Source organism: Falco biarmicus, chromosome 11 (genome assembly GCF_023638135.1).
Source record: "Falco biarmicus isolate bFalBia1 chromosome 11, bFalBia1.pri, whole genome shotgun sequence".
Classification (NCBI taxonomy): Eukaryota; Metazoa; Chordata; class Aves; order Falconiformes; family Falconidae; genus Falco; species Falco biarmicus.
Genome location: NC_079298.1, coordinates 36,988,565 through 37,009,544, shown reverse-complemented (window position 1 = coordinate 37,009,544; position 20,980 = coordinate 36,988,565). Strand labels below are relative to the sequence as shown.

At 38.3% G+C, this 20,980-nt stretch overlaps 1 protein-coding gene across 12 annotated transcripts in view; it reads right to left on the bottom strand.

The window, feature by feature from the left end:
- NEK7 (NIMA related kinase 7) overlaps positions 1 to 20,980 on the bottom strand; it is a 75,154-nt gene that overhangs the window by 33,549 nt on the left and 20,625 nt on the right. For all 12 annotated transcript variants that reach the window (XR_008824579.1, XR_008824578.1, XR_008824577.1 and 9 more), the window contains 2 exons: positions 11,652 to 11,714; positions 11,037 to 11,147 (listed from right to left, as the gene is read on the bottom strand). Coding sequence is in view for 4 of the 12 variants with exons in the window: in XM_056355453.1 (XP_056211428.1) it covers positions 11,037 to 11,147; positions 11,652 to 11,714 (174 nt within the window). In the remaining 8 variants the exon portion in view is untranslated. The remainder of the gene's footprint in view (positions 1 to 11,036; positions 11,148 to 11,651; positions 11,715 to 20,980) is intronic.

Below are 20,980 nucleotides of genomic sequence, written 5' to 3'. Positions count from 1 at the left end.
AATAAGAAGTTATGGAAGTACAAGCAAGAATTCTTGCTCTGTGAATACAACAGAAACAAACCAGAACCGGCAAGGGTGTGCGGGGTCATCAAGATAGACAGTGAAGATGGACCTCAACACCTCTACATTTTGGAGTAAAGATCAGAGACTCATGTATATAGAAGTAAAGTTTTTACATAAGTCTTATTTTCTATTTAAAAGGCTATATAATTCCAGTATGAAAGCAGTGTCCCAGGAGTTCTGCCTGGCTCTGAGTTCCCGTGCATTCAGCTGCCCAGCTCTTTAGACTGTGCTAAGTTCTCTGCCATTTTCCTTGCTTTCTTTGCAGAACAAAAATAGAACTTTTCACCACATCTTGACCCATTCACCCACCACCAACCACAAGGTGATCAAATTTGCCTACATTTCAAAAGTGGCAGCATTCCCATAGTTGTGAAAACAGAACACATACAAAACATCGCAATCTACCAACTGAACACAGTGAAAGTAGCAAGTACTTGGCCAATAACGTGACTAATAACAGTTAAAAAAAATAAAACATTTACCTGGTTCTTTTTCCAACTTTGCTTTACAGTTTTTTTACATCTCCAGTTACTGAAGATGCCATGTATTTATTCTTTCCCTTCCAGAATCCACAAAAAAAATATGCATTTAAAAAAAAAATAATTCAATCTTCCTCTACTGGTGATCTTAGTATACAGCAAGTAACTTCATTTAATCAATAGCAGCAAAAGACTAAGATACAGTACAAAAATTAATAGACAAAATAATCGTAGTAATAATAGAAGTACCTACACTAGCATCAGAAGGCCAAATTAATAGAATTAAACTACGGTCTTAAAAAAAAAAAAATCCACCACCACAGAGATAGAAACATCTTCTCAAACGCAATCTTCTTTCACACACAATCTAAAGACATCTACTTAGAAGAAATAGAAAGCCTTGTAAGAAAAACACAAGTCAAAATCCTCCTATTTTCTATTTTCAGTATCTATTCTTTCATGCTAATAATCTGTTAATCAGACCTTTAGAGTCCTGATTAAACTCAGATCCCTTAGAAATCTCTGAACGAAGTCACTTTATATGCGTATTTTTATCCAACTGCCTTTGCAAGGATTCATTTCATTTTTCCTTATTGAGTAGTCCACCTACAGTCACTCTGTTCCATCTAACATTTTTGCTCAAGCAAAAACACAAGAACACACAGTGCTCAGACAGAAAAGATCACCTACTGAAATCAAATATACTTGCAGAGCCACTAAAATAAAATTACCAATACGGATCATTTTCATTGTCTCTGCTGTTTACCGCCGAGTGGCTCTTCTTAAAATACACAGCCACATGTTTAAATTCAACAGTATTTGTTTACATGCATCTCTCTCCAATAAATCCCCTTGGGAAAACTGGTACAGCATGAAGAGGTGAAACTCATGCTTGAATCATTAACTCTACTTCCTAATAAAAAGCAATAGCATGACAGAAAATACAGAGGCTACCATCTTAATTTTTTCTTTTTTTTTTTCTTTTTGCTACAAATAAGGCAGACATTCAAAATCTCTCTTCATTCTCAGCAAGTTACTCATATAGCACAAACACTGACACTACAAATTTTTCAAGAACAACTGTGTGAATAACTAAAAATAATCTCCAAGTATTGTTTGCAGGGCATTTCAAACAAGAAAAGCACCCAGAACTACTGTTTAATAAAATCTTTCACTTCTTGCTCTTTAAAGATTCATGGAGCCCGACAATTTTAGCGCCAGTGGGCAAAGGTGGAGAATAAGTACTCCAAGCATTTCTGCCCCAGTTAGACCTATCTGAACAGCCTATGTAATAGTTAAATGAAGTTCACCATCAAGGTAACTTTTCAAAGCTGACTGACACTGTTCCCCTCCCAGCTACAGCCACACAAGTAAGCTCACACAACAGCTTCAGGTGGGATGTCTGCGAAGGGGGCTATCCACAAGACAAAACAGTGTTGATAGTTAATTATTTTAGCAGAAAATCTGCCTGCTTATTCTTATTGCTCCAATGGCAGACACAGATGATGGCAGATTCTCAGAAAACCTAACAAGCCTGCCTGGCAATTACCAAGCCCAATTACCCTACTGGTTATAAACTGCAGGACCAGTCAGCTTTCCTTCTGCTGGCACACATGTAACCCACACCCAGCAGACTGCTGCCGCTGCTCTCATTCTGCTTACCTGTGCTTGGCAGCAACGGTGACAGTCAAGCACCTGTCAGACACCCCAGGAACACACGTACGGGGAGCAAAAGCTTCCCAGAACTGCCTCTCCTACCGCAGCAGGGCTTAAAATGCCTTTGCTTTTTGTTTTAGGACTTCGCAGCCCCATCCACAGAGTGGCCCTTTCCCCACCCAGCCCTCTTTTTACCTGCTACATCGTTAACAATATATACAAAGCTGAATAAGGATGCACTATTTTTTTAATTACAGGGTGTAAAAAGATAAGTTTAAGAAAAAGATTTTTAGTAGCTTTAAAAAAAGTTAGTGACAAAAACTAGCCTGACTGGTTCAAAGCCTGAGATTTCTCCTTTAGGAAAAGGCACACAGAAATCACTTAGCTTTGATCTGTAATTAGTACACACTGTGTTACAGTATCTTATTCTATTACCTGTTCCTTCAGCTACACTATCTTTTTTAAGTCTTTTCAAAAAAGTGAGTACACAAAAAAGCCAAGAATAAAGGTGATACAGAATGTGAAAAAAAAAATAAGGAAAAAAATTTTAAGCTTTTAACTTTTATCGATTATGTAGCTTCAGCAAGGTGCCAAACTGTTCTATATTATAAAACATAACAATATGTTAAACCAAAGAGTACGAGTCAGGAGGTTTGGCATGGGGGGGTGAGGGGGGTGTTTTTTAAATTGAATCTAGCAGTCACGGAAGAAAAAAAAAAAAGGAAAAAAAAAAAAGGAAAACGCACAAGAGACACAGATACTGCTGAAAACCAAAAGAACCAGAATCCATGTTTTAAAATTTGCATTTATAGATCAAGATAAATCAGTATCAAAAAACGAAAATATAGAAACATGCACAAAAAGACTACTTTAAAAATACTTTTTTAATAATCATGACGTCAAATATTTGGACACAAGTATAAGAAAAATCTCAGAATTAAAGCCCCCCTTGAGAGTGTGAGTGCACAGTTTTCAGTTCCATTTTCTTTATGTCAAAAGACCCTTTCCTCATTCCAGACATTCAGCTAATGAGCCACTTGAAAATGTCTCTAGGCTTTATTTATTTGCACTGTTCAAAATCCATTATTAAATATAAGTTTCAAGGAGGGGTACAACTTCCTGGTATGCATCATTGGAATATCAAATTAATAAAATAAACTTTGTGACGTTTACCTTTACAAATGGTCTTAGAAGTGATAAGGTAGTAATATCCCCATTTTAAAGATTATAATGGGAGCACAGAATTAAGATCTAAACTGTTAATTAATTCTGGCACCAATTTAAGCGCCTCCTTTCAGCATACTTAGCTTTATGAAACAGTCCATCTTCAAAGCAGTTTTCCACTCAGAACAGATGAAGCTCTGAACGCTCCATACTTCTGCAAATCAAACTCTGAGTTTTACCTTAATTATCAGAAACACAGAATAAGCGATTACAACTCCCACCAAAAAATAGTGAAGTAGTTTATACAGTATCCCTTAGGAACAGTACCAGAGACAGTAAGAAAGGGTAGTCTTTGCAAGAGCATTCATTTGTATTAACCATTAAACCTTTGTCTTTCTTGAATTCCCTGCTTTGAAAACCACCGCTGCAGCAAAGGCAGCAGCAAAGATGCAACAAATGGTGGTGCATGTACTACACCATCATGATTTCTACCCAGACTAGCTGCACCCTTAACATTAAATAGAAGTGGTTTTTTGAAGACATAAACTTGTAATTTTCCAGAGTGTAAGATAATCTGTTGTAGGATTTTCTAGCCTTTGAATGCTTGATTTTTCAGATTCAGTGTTGCTTCCTTAGGTTATAAGCAATTCCCTAGATTCAAAAAAGCATAAAAATAACCAAGAAATGCAGGTGCTCTATTATACTGCTATGCACAACCTACCGGCGTTGGCACTTTTGCAGTCACAGCTAGTATTACATCTGACCAAGTAACTCGCACAGAAGAGTACCATCCTTCAGCGGGTAATGGGTAGGCACCACCAGCGGACTTCATCTGTATTTGCCAACGACAGCAGAACAGCAACACTCATGAACCTTGAGTCCCACTCTATGGGGCAGTACGCTACAGGACAGCTTCTTCTTTGTGTTCCCCTGTATTCGATCTGTAATACCTATGCAACCTGCCTCTTCTCTGGCCCCATCCCAGACCTGTCCCTTCATCCCATTTTCTCCATTTAAACAATCGCATCGTGGTCCCGGCCAGTCCAAGTTATCCCACGCAGGCCCTCTCCCTACCAGCAGTCAGCTTCTGTCTCTACGATCTTTGCCCAGTCTGTCCTACCTCTGGCAACACACTAGCTCTTCTCAATATCACTGTGCTCGTGTCCGGTATTGGGATTCCCATTCTAGTTTCCCAACCCATCGCTCTTATATTCATTCTCTTACGCTCCTCAGTCTCTACTGCCCTGTGTCCTAACTTCCCAGTCTACCTTCTCTCAAAAACTGCTAACCAGCTAGTTCCAGTCCACTTGTCTTCCCTATTCCCAGTCAGATCCTCTCTCTCCCCACTTAAGGATCACTTAGCTGCTTCTGGCAGCCCACTCTTCTGTCTGCCTAGTCTTTTGTCTTCTTCACATTCACCTCACATTACTCCCTTCCCCATGCTGTTAGAAAGAATAAATACCCACTGAGAGACAGGAAAGCTTCAGCCCTCCAAAGCATCTGGAAAAAGCTATTTCTGGCAAAGCCACTTCAAGTCACCCATACTATAGGCTGAAACATAGTCACTCAGGTAGTATGCAAAGCTGTCAGCTCTAAGAGATGCTAAAGATTCACACAGCTCCACATGTACAGAAATTCTCCACTTTGGCTGCTGTGACCCAGCAATTTCTATTAAGCACATATGAACTTTTGTGTAAGAATTTCAGTTTAGGTGAGTTTTCACAGCCATTACTGTAACAAAAACCCCCTTCCCAAGTTTTAAGTCTCTGTTTCAAGGCACAGATGCCTACAATATTTCAGGTACAGTGGTTGCTAGATTTTAAAACAAATAAATAGATTTAAAAACAAACTAACAAATGTACATCTCAGCAGAGCAATGTATTTTTTCCTTAGCCATCTACTAAATCATGTAACATTTTTGGAAACATACACCCTCAAGCGGGCAGCTGGCATGCAACATTTTAGTACAAAATTGTTATGTTTTGACAAACTGAAAACACTTTCTCACACAGCGAAATCTTTGGCAACCCTAACAGCAAACAGACAGAATTACTGTCCTGTTACATGTGTGTGCGCACAGCAGAATACAGCTTCTGCAACACTGCCATTCAAAGTACATCGGAGACATTGTCCCACCAGCCTTCCAAACATGAGTACCAACTACGTCCTACAACTGCTAAAACTGCAAATCATTGTTTTGGATTATTAAGAGATAGCCACACAGTATAGTCAGTTAATAGTTGAGGGTTTCCCAAAAAACTAGGGTCATGCCCTGGGAAGGGTTAAACACCTGACCTACTAGACTGACACCGCACCTCTTCCTTACATGGGTGCTTCCCTAAATTCATACTCCCAACAAATCTTTCAATTATCACAGCAAAAGAAAAAAATCACTCTTGCAAATAAACAGAAGTTAAACTATAGCTAACGCGTGCTGTCAATATTAATCAAATAATGCCACTTTCTGCAAAACCATCTCTATTTCTAGCACATTCCCAGGACAGCAATCCACCAGAAAATAGTTTGAAAAAACAAGTGACAAGTTTCCATTCTTAGCAATGTAACTAGCTTCACTGCAGTGAGGACAGTTAACCACGGGCTACTAGCCGTCCAGCAATCCAGGCTGCTAGTTTCCAGACAGAAAAAGGTAAATGGCTTCCGTAGCAGTACGTGCCCCCTCAGCGCTGCCACGCTGCAACAACAGTGGGGCAAGATGCACCAAGGCCATAAAAGCAGCTCATGCAGAAGTTTGACCTGCGCTTGATCACCACCCCAGTTCAGACTGATGACAGCCACCATTGAACACTTAAGATAAGGCTCACTGTAATAACTACCCTGTGCCCCTCTGTCCCTTCTAGGTCTGCTGCTATTACAGCAAGTCTATAGGCTGTCATCTCACGCTGCAGCCTCCTCACACTGTAACACACCCGGGCTGCAGTCACACAGGTTCTGCAATGCAGGCGTGCTTCACAGAGGCAGGAGCAGCATTCTGGGCTGGCAAAGCTGCCAATGACTGAAGCTAAAAATGCTTCCACTTTTAAAGCCCTTGGAAAAGGAGCAAGTTGTCCCATAATGCAGCACAGGCGAGGCAGTGAACCCTGGAGCACTGCAAAGAAGTTCCAAAAAACACTCACTGCTATTTTGGCATGGGGAGAAGACAGAGGGTCTGCAGCCCAGACCATGCGGAGAGAAGAAATTGCCTGATGCAATTTCACACAGTGAAGACTAGAATATCCACCACTGGTGAAACATCAGAATGATAATCAATGATATTTCAAACAAGTCTAAACAGAGCTCCAGCAATGAGCAATTTAGATATGCATCAGTTCCTTGGAAAGTGATATCCCTGTATTTTAAGTGTCCTATAAAACCCCAGTATGTTTAAGGACAAAGAATTCATTGTTCCTAACTGCAGAAACCTAAGATACCAACATGAACTTCATACTGATGCGAAGTTTTAAAATATTTGTCTTACTTTACCTAGCTAATTATAGTATGTTTGCGGGGTTTTCAATTTAAAGTTAAAAAAATACACAAGAAAAAAATGTTCTCTGAAAGGTGGATGAAGTGCCTGTGATACCAGGTGGTTGATGGAATTGAACATGTTATTGGCAGTTTGACTTTGACACAGTTGGAGTATGAGTTGGAACCTGAATTAACCCTTAACCAGCGCTCTGCATGTCCTGCTGAGCACTTCGTTAAGCACCAGCAAATCCTTTTGTTCAGGAGAGGAACTTCAGAAAGGATGCACCTCCACAGGATGAAGGAGCTGACTGGAAGTTCACCGTAAGGAATGAGCTCAGCAAAACTATGGGACAGGTAAAGGTAATTCCAGCAGGGGGAGACCGCAACCAATGACTCATTAAATCCCCCAGACCCAAAAGAAGTTGAGATTGAGCATGTGAACTAATTAACATGAGAAGCAAGAGAATTATTTCATGAATGGGGAAAGAGTACTAAGCAATGAAGGAGCTGGGTAACTTGTAACCAACGAAGGCTGACATCTTTGTATGCTAAACTGTATAAATAGCATGAAAGTGTTGACGGACGGGGAGCTAGGCATTTGTGCCTTACTGCCTAGCTCCCTGCTCTGTGCAAAGGAATAAGGAATATCCCAACCTGGTGTGTGAATTGGCACTGCACATCAGGAATTAATCTGCTTGCGGCGGGACAACATCTAGGTAACATCTTGTAGAATACAATTTTTTTCCATCTACCTTGAGAAAGCTGCAAACATATTTTCAACTTTTTAGATGAAAGCTTTCATGCTTGTTCCCAAAACACTGACAACTTCCTTAAGATCTGTATTACATGTTCAGTTTAAAGTTCGCCTTTTTTTTTTTTGTGGTATGTTAGGATTATTTGCCAGAAAAACTAAAAATATCTGCAGAAATGCAATAGACCCAAGAAATTTATTCATGACTTAAAGGAAATGTTATCAAAACTAAAATTTATTTTAATCTTAAATATGCTAATTATTTTGCAAGATAGTTCAAATTCTCTTGTTTCAACACCTTCAGCACAGGCTTTACTATCTAGTTCTTTTTACCGAATCATTATTATTATTTATACGATTTATATTTATTTATATAATAAATAATTATAGTATCTTCTTGATTAATGCAATTACTAGTTTCTAATGCACTTAGTAGATTCTTCTTCATTTTTAGGGCATTTTCTTTATCCAATATATCAATTGTTGCTTTTTTTAAAAAAAAAAAAAAATCCCAAACTAAAAATGCCCACAGAACAATTTTCGCCCTGTTGCTGTCTGTGGTGGTGGAGAACCATGACGAACAGGAAAAGAGACCAAGGCTCAAACCTGCTCTACAACATATCTTTCTATTGCAAAGCGAGGTGGTATTACAAGGTAACAACAGGAGTCATCATGAACTACCCTTAACCTTGGTAGCCATATACTATCACCATGTTTCCATACTACAGACCACCGACAAGAACAGCAGACTATGAGCAACTGGGAACTAGCACAATAGTTACTAAAAACTTCCTTGTAAAAATCTTTGATGTAATAGTATCCAGCAGCCTAATGCACAGAGGCAGAAAAATCACAAATTTTTCCTTCTTTCACCACCCCTACACAGGGGCTGCACAGTACTGAGGTACATATTCTAGGGCAAAACTAACTGTAAGTCAAATGCAAGTATTTCCCCCTTCCCGATAACGTCTGGCTCTCAGTATTACTGACACACCGCATCTCAGAATTCTACCAGGCCATTAAAAGCTGTAAGATAAGAAAGCTTCAATTTTGGTTCCTCCTACTTTTGAGAATGTATGCTGATGTACTGAAACATCTCCCTGTGACAGAGGTAATTAAAAATAATTAGGGTGAAGCGGATTAAATGTCTGTATGTACATACATAAACAGACAGAGAGAACACATGAGATGCCACTCACTTCATTATGTGATTTGTAAATGCCAATGCAGAGCTGCTTTTTTTTTTTTTGGTCATACAGCAGATTCTATGAACTCTATTAGAATCCATATGAACACACAAAGTGATTCTCCTCAGTTGTCTACTCAATGGGGACAAAGAGAGTATTATTCACAGGTAACAAGAGGGATGGTGTAAAAGCTGGGCAGCAAGGACGGGGTTCATTGAGGGAGGAACTAAAGAATTCATTAAGGTGCCATGTAAGGCACAGCAGCTTTGTAAGTATTCTCTGGTGTGCCAATAATGTCCTAACAAACACCCCAGTAAATGAGTTAAGTCGTTTTCCCTCACATTAACACTGGTTTCAGTGTCATTCAAGCTGTGGTCATTTACAGTTTCAAAAAACATGCTTGATCCTTTCTATAAATCACACAAGCAGCCTGGTACCCAAACACTCTTCTGGGGGTGCCACAACATTTTCCAACAAACTTAGAACAGCATTCTAGCAAGAACGCTGGAAACCAGAGCATGATTTGTTTGGTTTAATAACACAGTTACTTGCCCCAGTGGTGTAACAGGCAGCCGCCCTGCTAGGAATTTCCCATACCATTACATACCATTTATTTTTCAGGCAATTTTTAAAATACTTCTTTTAGAAGATGCTATATAACTGATGCACCCCACATTTAAACTCATACTAAGTAGTCTACCAAATCATATCCTCCACCAGCAGCATGAAGACGGAGTGCATTGTGACACCTCATACATATTTAATAATAGCCTGATAGGCTGTCATTAACATCAAACAGCAATCTAAGTTTGCTACATTAAATGTGATCCCTGAGTTAAGAGCACAATCACAAAGTGCCTCGAAGATCGCGCCTGTAAGAAATACCCACCAACTTGGACAAGGTGTAATGAGGCCAACTTTACTGAAGAAGCCATTATTCACATGCTGGATTTAAAATTATTTTAAAAAAAGCAAAAAAAAAAGGAAAAAGAAAAAGCTTCAATGGGTCATAAGACCAGACATGCCATGAGGCAATCTGTCACGAAGTACTCATATTAATAACTGTTGTGTCAAAACTGAACATTCAAAAGAAAAGACAAACCTTCCTTTATATGTTTCATGAGATGTAAGCCCACGGAATTAGTAATTCGTAAAATGGACGAAAAAAAATCAGATTTGGATACAACTATTAACAGAACCCTGTCAACCTCTTTAGAACCAGATTTTGACTGTCCTACCTTACAATTGTAACTCTAGAGGGGAATATTCTTCAAAAGCTAAAAAAAAAAAAAAATTCAGTATGAGAGTCATTAATGAAGAAATTAAGATTCTCTATTCATGTAGGTCCTAAGCACAACAGCAGAACTCTGCTTTGTGCCCAGCTATTGCTGAGCAAATGCTAATTGGCTGGCACTATTTTCTCCGTTGTGTTGACAACAATAACGTTGGTGTGCACACAAGAAAGCACACCAAAGAAACATACTAAAATCAAGAGCCAGTGGAAGAAAGGGTAGGGAAAGAGGGGAAGTAGCAGAATAGAAAGCTTATATTGGCCAACGGTCTCGGACAAATTTTTCTGATTAGCTGAAGAACAGGCATTTAAAGATTACAAAAGCAAGCAATTAACCCGTAATGCAACACCACATATCATTAATTTCACTGCATCTGATTTCAGTCAAATATGAAATATTTTTCCAGAATATTTGTTAGTCTCAAGATAAAGAAAAATTTAACTAAACATATAAAATAATGTAGTTATTTCCATTTTAACCACTATTTTGTTTGCTAAATTGGTCAGCAGTTAAAGCTCAAGACCAAGACCTAGAAGAAACAACTTCTGCCTTGACACCAGCCCTCCTCTACTTTCACTATTATAGTTAACATAGAATATAGAGATAGATACATATAGAGAGATAATACAGAATATTAGAACACAAAACACAACTGTGCCAAGAATCAGGAATGCTGTCAAAATGTATTGTTCTAAATGGTGGTGGCAGTGCTTTCCTTCAGTTTTTCTTCTTCTATCCAGCACTAACATAATTTCAGTCTATTTATGTCCCCACTGCACTTACTTTCTGGACAACAATGTTAAAAATACTTACATAAGCATCAATATTGGACATTGATTTTAAAAATCAGTCTAAACACTCCACTTCACAGTTCCTAACATTTTCACTGCATTTCATGCAGCAATAAGCATGCAGAATGAAAAGCTAAAGTTGTTGAATGTTACAAGCTTTTAATTTTTTTTAAAAAGTTAACTCGTACCTTTATCATTCTAGAGAGATCTCCAGCATCTGCTAATTCCAACACTATGTTCAGTTCATTGTCTTCGATGAATGAGGCATAGTATTTAATTACATTGGGATGATTCAGTTGCTAAGAAAGCAGAATAATAATGCACATTTTAGTGTAAAGTGTCTGATCTTTTAAGACTGACAAATGAAACATTATTACTTAGGCAAACAAAACAACCCCTACAACCTATTTCAGTATGATACAAAAAGTATATGCTTACCAGCAGCATTTACAAGAAATATATTGCAAGAACATTATGATTTAAGTTGCAATTTTAGAGGAATTTTGCTTCAATGTATCTATGCAATAGCACACTAAACTGTTACCTGAAACAGCAAAGTCAATTTCTGAAATCAGTATTTTACTGTACAGAGTACACAGTTTAAAATACTGCGTACTTTTAGCAGAACTTCTACTTGAAGAGTTACCTATTCTTCTATAGGATTTACTTCTCAACATTAATTTTATAAGCAATAAAGATTAAAAAACTCCTTTACAGATAAAACAGTGGTCACCTCCAGTATATCTATGAAGAACTTAATATACTTTGATGATGGCTGCACACCTTTTAAACAAATCTTTTACCTTAAGAAGATCTATTTCTTTGATGCAGTCAGCACGGGCTTTGGCATCCATTAAATCAAATATCTATGGACAAGAGATAAGACATTTTTAAGTGATAAAAATACAGCAAATTGAGTGATCATTATTTCATAGCATAAAGCTACCCGAGTTATGCACTTCATGGCAAGATGTAACACTACAGTAAGACATATTCCTAATATTCTTAATGCTCTGATTTAATGTACAGATTCGCTGCTATATCGATTCTTTTAGCCCCCTTGTAGGAAACAAGTTCATTGTAAGTAAATTTTCCAATTACTTAGTCGCCATCTCCACGTATCTGTTCAAACACGCAGCAATAATTCATCACATTTCCTTCAAGTTGGTTTTAATCCAAATCTCAGCATCGTCTCCCATTCCTGCCACACCATTATCACAAACTGATTCTTTCTAGTACTAAGAATACCTTTTTTCCCTAGTCTCTTGCTACAGTCTTCATTTTCTATTCTAAGTAATGCATACACTTTTACTCTATCTCAGGATCAAAACTCGATTGTCACCTCCAGTTCTTTCTCCCCATTTCCTTGTCTCCAGTAAGCAAGGAAGGGATTTGGGTTCCGTAATTTGTTTACTGGAGTCACTTCTTTCTAAGCCCTCATCTGTCACCTTGACTTTTACAGCCTTTTACAGTCAGACATCTCTGCTTTTCATTTTTTTCCCCACCTCCCATCTGCTCCATATTACTCTGCAATCTATCTCATTTGCATCTCCCCCAGTTAACCACGTTACTCTCCACTAATTTCAATTTTTGCTTGGAGTAATTTTTCCAGCCATTAGAGTCCTTGCCCATGTTTTACACATCTATATTTAACCCAATATCGTTCTATTTTCACTCCCTTTTTTAACACCTTTGGGTTCCTTCCTCACTTCACTTTCTCAAATGTGCATCGCCATACACTGCCACCAACAACTTCCCTTAGAAGTGACCAAAATGTTCCTTCTTCAAGGAACCCTTTCTCTCTCATTTGAAATAACTTTCTGAATAAACAAACCACCCCCCCACATCTCACCCCCTGCCCCACGCCCCAAAAAAAAAAAACCTACAAAAAAACCCAAACAACACACACCCCATACATACAAACACCCTCATCAATTTCCGTGTGGTCTGCCTATTACATTTTGAGCTATCCAGAAGAGTAATAGAGATGCACTATGAGGTTTAGCAATTGCCACAACATTTATGATACTATCTTTCCCAGTTACACCTTTTCAATGTAAATTATTTCTTTCTGGATAGTCTCCAGGAAAAGATGCTATGTACTGTTAAAGTCACTGGTACCTGGTTCCATCAGCTCGAAAAGATCAAAAGCTCAACAGCTGACCACTTCCATTTCATATCTTGCCAAGAACCCCAGAAACAAAAATAAGGATTAACAGAATTTAGAGTACTGAATGTCTGCAGAGAGGTCATCTCTTATACTGACTGTGTAACTGTCCATGTGAATCACAGTCTTTACTCAAAGAAGTTCAAACAAATCAGTAAGTCCACATATGACCTGCTAAACCACATCTTCACTTTGTATGCCACTATGCAAAGTAAGTTTGTCATTCCCTTATCAACTGAAAGGCAAAGTCTAGAGACTTCATGCATAGAGCAAACATGCCCTTGACTAGCCACTGCTTCCCTTCAGACACCCAACCTTCTGTCTTCAGAGCTGGCATAAGAAAAAACAGCCTGGAGTGGATACAAGATTCACTTTTTGACCAAAAAGACAAGTCTACGTCAAGAACTCAAATGCCTGACTCCAGGATAGTAAGAAGAAAAAGGAGAGGAGGAAACAAAGAAGAAAACAGAACTAGTTACCAAGAAAGAAAGGGAACAAACCAATTCACAACTACTTGTATATTAACACCAGGATGATGGGAAGCAATTGTTCAAGAAGGAGATTGGGGGGGACTCAATAGAAACACAGCAGGGTAAGTCACAATAAAGGAACACTAACACTAAGAAATAAAGCAATTTCAGATGTAGTAGAAGAAAAGAGTTAGTACTATATATGAAATTACAGGTACAAGAAGGTAAATAACACTGATGAAAAAGACAGAAAAGGTACTTTATGAATTAAGGCTGGGAACTTAGAGAAGGACATGAAATAGCATCTGTTACAGATCTCAGCTCTGAATGAAAAAACACTGCTCTTTAATCCTTTGGACAATAGACTAAAGTCCTAGTGTTTGGCACAGTCATGAAAGCCTGTAATGATTTTTTTTCTAGGAAACTTAGGAAAGTTCTAAACATGAAAGTGAGCACATTAACTGAGGAAGTACTGGGAAGGCACAAGATCATAACTGCCTTTCCCCGTAGCCCAGCAAATGGAAAATTTTATACCTCCTCTCCCATAAGCAATCAATGGAAGTGTGTACGGGGGAGCAGGGAAAAAAAGGGACAGGTACAGGGATGCGTTTTGAAGTTCACACCTTTGCTAAATTCTAAATAATCGTGAGATAAGAACACTCCTTATGACATAGAACTCCAAAACACTGGAGAACCTAATCAAAGCTGCAGCAGGAATTTTAGAAAACTGTACACAAATTGTCTCCTGGTACCATTTGGAGAAATTACCCAAAGTACAATTTCAAGATTCAAAAGAATTTCTTTTCATGAAAAAGCAGGGTGGTTTGTACCTGGTAATGGCTGTTCCAACCTGCCAAAGGGCACGTTACCTTGGCTGCACAGGGAGCACTTCCCTACACACTGCACAAGCAGATTTTGTGAGCCCTAGGCTCAGAACTGTGAAAGATCTAGGACCAAGGCCTAGGAAAGAAAGACAAATTTTTGTTTGTGTATTCTGGCTACTCTTCCCAGCAATTCTAATTTGTTATTAAACAGCCTGGAGTATACTAAACCAAGCAGCTGTTCTCACAAAAGGACAGACTTGAGTTTTATAAACATGACTCCCTATACTGCTGTAAGAAGCGTAGCAAAAGAGTGGCACATTTGTCACAGCTTCAGCTAAACAGAGTATTTCAAACATTACCTGAATAAAAGAAAGGAAGAAAAAACCTGAGTCTTAAGATGATCCTTACAAACACAATCCTTACACAGACAATCTGGAGATCTATTGTATATTGCTCTTGAGGTTCTCCATTAGACTTTGGCCCTAACCTTAAAAGTCTATAAATAACTTTCCCAAAAATTCAGAATTTCAGTTTCACAGGCACTAACCTCTTCCAACGATCAGGCTAGGAAAAAAAAAACCCACAACCCAAAACAACAATAGAATAAAATAAAAAATTTTTAAAAAAGCCACTCAATCCATGGCCTCTGAAGAACCTCTGCCCTATCATACCAGATTCAAGCAGTTTGCAGAGATTTTCTTTCTGAAGAGATTATCTTTCCATTTTGCCAAACTGCTACAGCTCAGATCAGAGGCTCCTAGTGTAATAGCCCATGTCAGTTCACACACGGGGCTACTGTAAACAAAATGAAAAAGCCTCCACGCTCCATCACCAGAAGACGACTCAACACTGAAGAACATCTTACTCCAAAAAATACAAGCTGCAGTAAAAGATTTTAAGAGCTTAAGAACATCCTTCCAAGTGCATGTCAAAATTAGATGTGGCACCTGGCAGCACTCAGAAGGCTTATTTTGCAGGAGCTGTCGCAGACCAGATGATGGTGCAGCAGAAGCTGGTCTTTCCTTGTGGTTAATGCAGCCTGGCCATTAACGTAACAATACGAAGCGATATCAGTATTTCCATCACAACCGTAACAGCTTATAGCTTTGCAAACAGACTCATTCCATCTTCAGCTACTGTTACTCAGCAAGCCAACCTGAAAGGTCAGCTTACCTTCCCAGCTCTCTACCCCAAGCGTGGCACACTGACTCATCCCACTGTGAAGGCAGTACTGCCTTGTTATTAGCAGGGCACAGGCCCAGGACTGCCCCAGATGTGCTATTGAAGGATACCAACCTTTTGTCTGGACTTCTCCTGCACTTACTTTTTTGAGCTTGGCTTTAGCTGTAGCAGCACATGCCTTGCAGCTGAGTGACTTAACTATAAGGAAGTCATTACAGCTCAATGACTTCTGTCTAGCTCATTTTTAGATTCAACTCAGCTTTGTGCAACTACAGTCTTAAGGAAATTATAGCAGATACAATACAGGTGTAACAAAACCAGAGCCATTAACATCTGTAAGCTTTCAGATCAACACAAAGCATTAGCAACCGACCACTTGAAAACACCCAGCAAAATCTCACATAAAGCCACCACCCAGCATCCTCCTCCCAGCAGAGCTCAGGACACTGATGATGCTCCATACAGCAATTATTGGAAACTAGTAGTAATTAGACTATATTGTTAGCCAATTACAGTGATACCAACACTTGAAAACTGCTGCATTTTGATTAGACTGCTAGGGCATTAATTAGACTAACAATAAATTCTAATTCTTGACTCCATTTATGAGGTCAGGATCACAGGGTAATTCAGGTTGGAGGTGTGTTTCTCTAGTCAGCACAAATTGCACAGTGTAATATACTCTTATTTAAAATTGTAATTATTTTCCCCCAATTTCTATTTTCAAGGACTAAAAGATCAACATTTCTACAAAGGAATTATGTTTGCAGTGAAAAACCTAATAATAGAAAAAATTATAGTAAATATTTTTATCATGTGCCAGTTTTCATGAAGAGTGTAATCAAAAAAAAATATCAGTGTGGTAAGCACTACACCTTAGTTCGCAAATACAGCTGAAGAGACTTAAGACAGCTTTTTAAAAGTCCTCAGCATATTTTTTTTTCCACTTTGCAAAAATGCTAAGTGAAACAAAAAGTCCATTTCTAGGTCTCAGTTTTTCATTTCCTACTTAAATCAATAGCATACAAAGGAAAAGCAGAAGGACAAGCATGCACTGATACTCACTTCAAAATATTCCCCTCTATGTGCTATGCAACTAAGGGATCTCTGGTACCTTTGCACCGAATCACTTCTCCGGTACCTTCATATGAGCATAGATTATAGTTTTATTCTTTCAGCATTCTAGAAATGCCAGTTGTAAGTACTGCCAAGAGATAGCAGTAATTTTAGAATCGTTTCTAAGCTATTGTAAACCACAGAGCAGGAACTGTTCCCTATGCAGACGTGTAAACTAAACAAAGAGGTTGCAATACATGAGATCAACTTCCCGAGTGAAGTTCTTACATGCATGCTCACACGTGCAAGTAGAGCTCCTAGAAAACTACCTGCATAATAAGATGGTTTAGAAACAAATTAACCACCAGATGGAAAACATCAGGCCTTGGGTACTAAGTGTAGACTATCTGATCAATTACCAGCTACCAATTTAGCACATCATCTGAAGTAACATGCCGAGCTGGGAATCTACTTGATTCTTCTTGCTGGTAAGTCCATCACTATTCCAGATTTTCTTCTTGAGTTTTGAAAAGGATAAAGGTCTTTCTAACCTCACCATTTAAAGAACAATTTACCCAACTTCTGTTTGAAATTCTGCATAAAATAAAAATACCAAAAAGTTATTTCCAAAGCAAAACACAAGCATGACTGCTGTAAAACTACCCAGAAGTAAGCAAAATGAAGACTTGTATGCACATCAAGAGAGAGTATACCGAAGAGCAACAACAAGCATTAGAGTATTTTGCCACCAGGAACTGCTGTGCTGAGACAACAGCCCTTCATAAAGTGTGAAATTAGAAGTGCTTTCCTAAGATTAATTATCTCTAATTCAGGCCTGATGTAGCAATCCACTGACAATGCACAATGAATAATGAATGTAAGTGCTAGATAAAAGGATTCATTGTCTGAATCTCTAACACAGGGGTCTCCAATTTTAGAATGAAAGGGAAGGAAAGGTGGAACAACATAAGGCAGAAACTTAATGAATCTGGAAATTTGTTGAAATATGCAGTTTCACATAATGATTTCAGTTTTGAAAAAACAGCAAGTGAACTCATACAGCCTTGCAATTGCTGACTTCAGACTTTACTCTTTTGCTCTTTAAGGATGTTTTCTGAGCATTTGTTCCAGTCTCTAGCAGCTGCTTACCCCCCCTTGCCAGTTACCACTGGAGCGCTCATTGCTCTGAACACCATGCCATACCCCAGGGTACCTGGTGGGGATGATTCTGTTGCAAGGGTTACCGAGGGTGCCAGTAGCAGAGACATGCGGCTTCTTCCTCAGGCACCACCTTTCAGTATAGTTTGGACCTCACACTTAACACATGTTAAGAAACTGATATTGAAGCTCTTCAGACTTACACTGCTCTGTTCATAGTTTATCTGTGGCTGGTCTTGCCTGCTATTTCTTTGACTCAAAGTGTAGTTTAGACATTAACAAAAGAAATGAATATTTGGGGTTTAATTCTGGTTTTATTTAGGTAATATTTCAACAGCATAGTTCAGAAACAGAGTTCGATGGGAGAAAAAAAAAAAAAAAGGAGAACATTGCCTTCATTACAAGGCGGCAAATCACACATGGAGGATGAAGCACAAAGGGTACAACAAGAAATTGGTTAAATTACTGCTGGTGAAATTACTAGAAAGAAACTGCAAATTAAACAGTTTTCACTCTGCAACATATCCTACTGGAAATCAAAACAGGAATATTACTTCATCATGTCATCTGTACTCAACAGCAACTATGAAATCAGAGAGTGGTTTCTGTCACCATCTGCTTGTCCTTTCTCCTAGAGCATCTTACTGCCACTTGCTTCTGCTCACATTTACTTCCACAAACATACATTTTGTACACTTGAATGTAAGATTTATCAATATTGTACATATTTCAGCCAAATAAAATTTTAATAGCAGAAAATAAACATTCTTGTTGGAAAGCTTCATAAGAACTCAAAACTGGCAATCCTTTTGGAACCAAAAATGGCCTGAGATTCAGTAACTCTTTAAGGGACAACTGAAGAATTCTAAGTCACATCAGCCCTTGAAGGTAGAGGCAAACATGTGGAGCCCCTGATCAAATACACATAAAGAGAACAGCTACACACCCAATCCAGCCAGGAAAATGAAATGGGGAGGGGGTGGAACGGACACTACTTGCACGATCAGAGAGGAAGGCACGAAGTAGTCAAGATGTGAGACAAGAATGAAAGATGCGAGATGAAAATAGGGAAGTAGAAGAAAGTCCAGATGTTAGTTACGGTATTTAATGCAACGTACAGCATTTAGAGACACTGTCTCAGTGTGGAAATGTGGAAAGCAGTATCCATGCACAGGTCTAAAACAGAGAGAATAGAGCCTCTTCCTCATGACAAAGAGCAGCATACCTCCTATTTTGTCCATGCTGAGCTTCCATTAATGAGGCAACAGAAAAAAAGGCAGTATTTTAATTTGAATAAAACATGACTGACATTACAAGCAAAATATGCACCATCATAGAGCAGACCCACAAGAGCTCCTCTGAAAAAGCAATCACTTCTCACCACAAGGTATTTATGAAAACAAATTTTATACCGAAATTAAGTATTGTGACCATATCAAACAAAAATATTTCTACAGAATCTTAGGGAAGGTCACAGAAGCACAGTAACAATTAAGATGGTCTTCTGCCCAAATGCAACAGCTTTAGACATCAACTATGCAGACCAAAACAGCTGTGCCAAATGAACACTCAGTGCTGCCACAAGCCTTTTGAAATCCAGTTAACATTTCATTGTATGCTTTGGAATTGTTTTCCCTTACAGGTTAACCAAACCTCCTTTTCCATTCAGACAATCATCTTCTACATACATCCAGCCTTCATATGGAACGTGATTTTACAGTTCACAGAACATAAGCCCTCCTGACGTGCACTATGCAATAAAATTCAACAGAAAACCAACAGCATATGTTGAATACTTTGAGACAACTGGAACATTATCAGGATAAAGCCGTTCAGGAGAGGCACAACTCTTTAACCCTATTTCCTACCAACCACCAAGTATATTCTTAGAAATTTACTAAATGGTTAAATAAAAATCAAACACAGAAGCTTTTCTGCTATAGCAACTATCACCCATAGATGGACAGCATGTCATCTTCATGAGTTGAAAAAATCTTATGTCAACTTGGGAAATCTGATGTGAGAATACAGCTATACATACTGACTTTTGAAATACTGTTAAGAGTACACATGCTATAATGCCTCTGTAAGTCTTAATGCAAACACAGTTATAAAAATTTCATAGTTAACAGTGAAAGGCTGGACTTTATGACTTTCTTCAAGTACCCAGGCATTACACATCCACCTTAATTGACATGCATTTCAAGTCACATTTGACCTTTTTGGTTTCTCACACACTGAAAAAGAAGGAAGAATTAGCCTAATGTTTTAAGACTGTTGATCAAAGTTCTTACAATATATTTCAGCTTTTGAAGTAATATATATCTGGCAGTTTTCCCAGAAGGGGGAACCAAGTCTCTTTTTATGACTGCCAGGACCAGCCCTGCCTCCTGGTGCTGCAGATCACAGGAAATCAAAGATATGGAACAACAAGTCAAGATATGACAGAGAAATTTACAGTGCATGCATTAGCACAGAAAAAAGAAAATTATTAAAATCCAGAAACACTAGAAAAGAGTCTACAAAATCTAACGTGTTTTGAAACATGTAAGGGTAACAAAAAACCCCTTCAGAATTGATGGTAGTACTCCAAGTAATATACTAAACATATCTGAAGAGATAAGAACTTATATGAAAATTTCAGTTTTGATTTCAAAACTAAACACATTGTAATGGAATTTTCAAAGTAAATCCAGTAGAGAATTTTTAGAGGGTCATAGTCTTACAACAATCATCTCTGAGCAGCTCCAAAAGAAAAAAAAAAAAAAAAAAGAATGGAAATAATACTGGATAGAGGCTTAGCTCAAACCGCCTTCTGCCAGCGTGACAACGAAAAAGCATGGGTTTCTCATATAAACTGTCACTTTTGGTTTAAGTATTTTTAAAATTGCTAACTGCAAAGACAAAATATCTGAACAAAAAATCAGTCCATTTCTTATGCTGAGATCTACAAGGGCTTAATGTTTCTTCACCATAGTAGCTCAGCCAGCCTACTGCTCTTCCATCTCCTGTGACAGAACTGCTGTTTCCCTACTCATTAAGCTGTAAATCTTAGGAAATATTCAGGGTCCTCAAAAAAATATTTAGATCAATGACATTCATTAATTCTACAGCGTACTTGCATTTAATTACTATATAGGGTCCCACACATAGATATATTATCCATGAACATGGCAGTATGAACTTCAGTTGTATGCTGAAATCTGAAGGGAACACTGAGCAATAGATTCAAGCGCAGTTTTGGTTTGTATTTGTTGCAGGCAATTTTCAGTCTT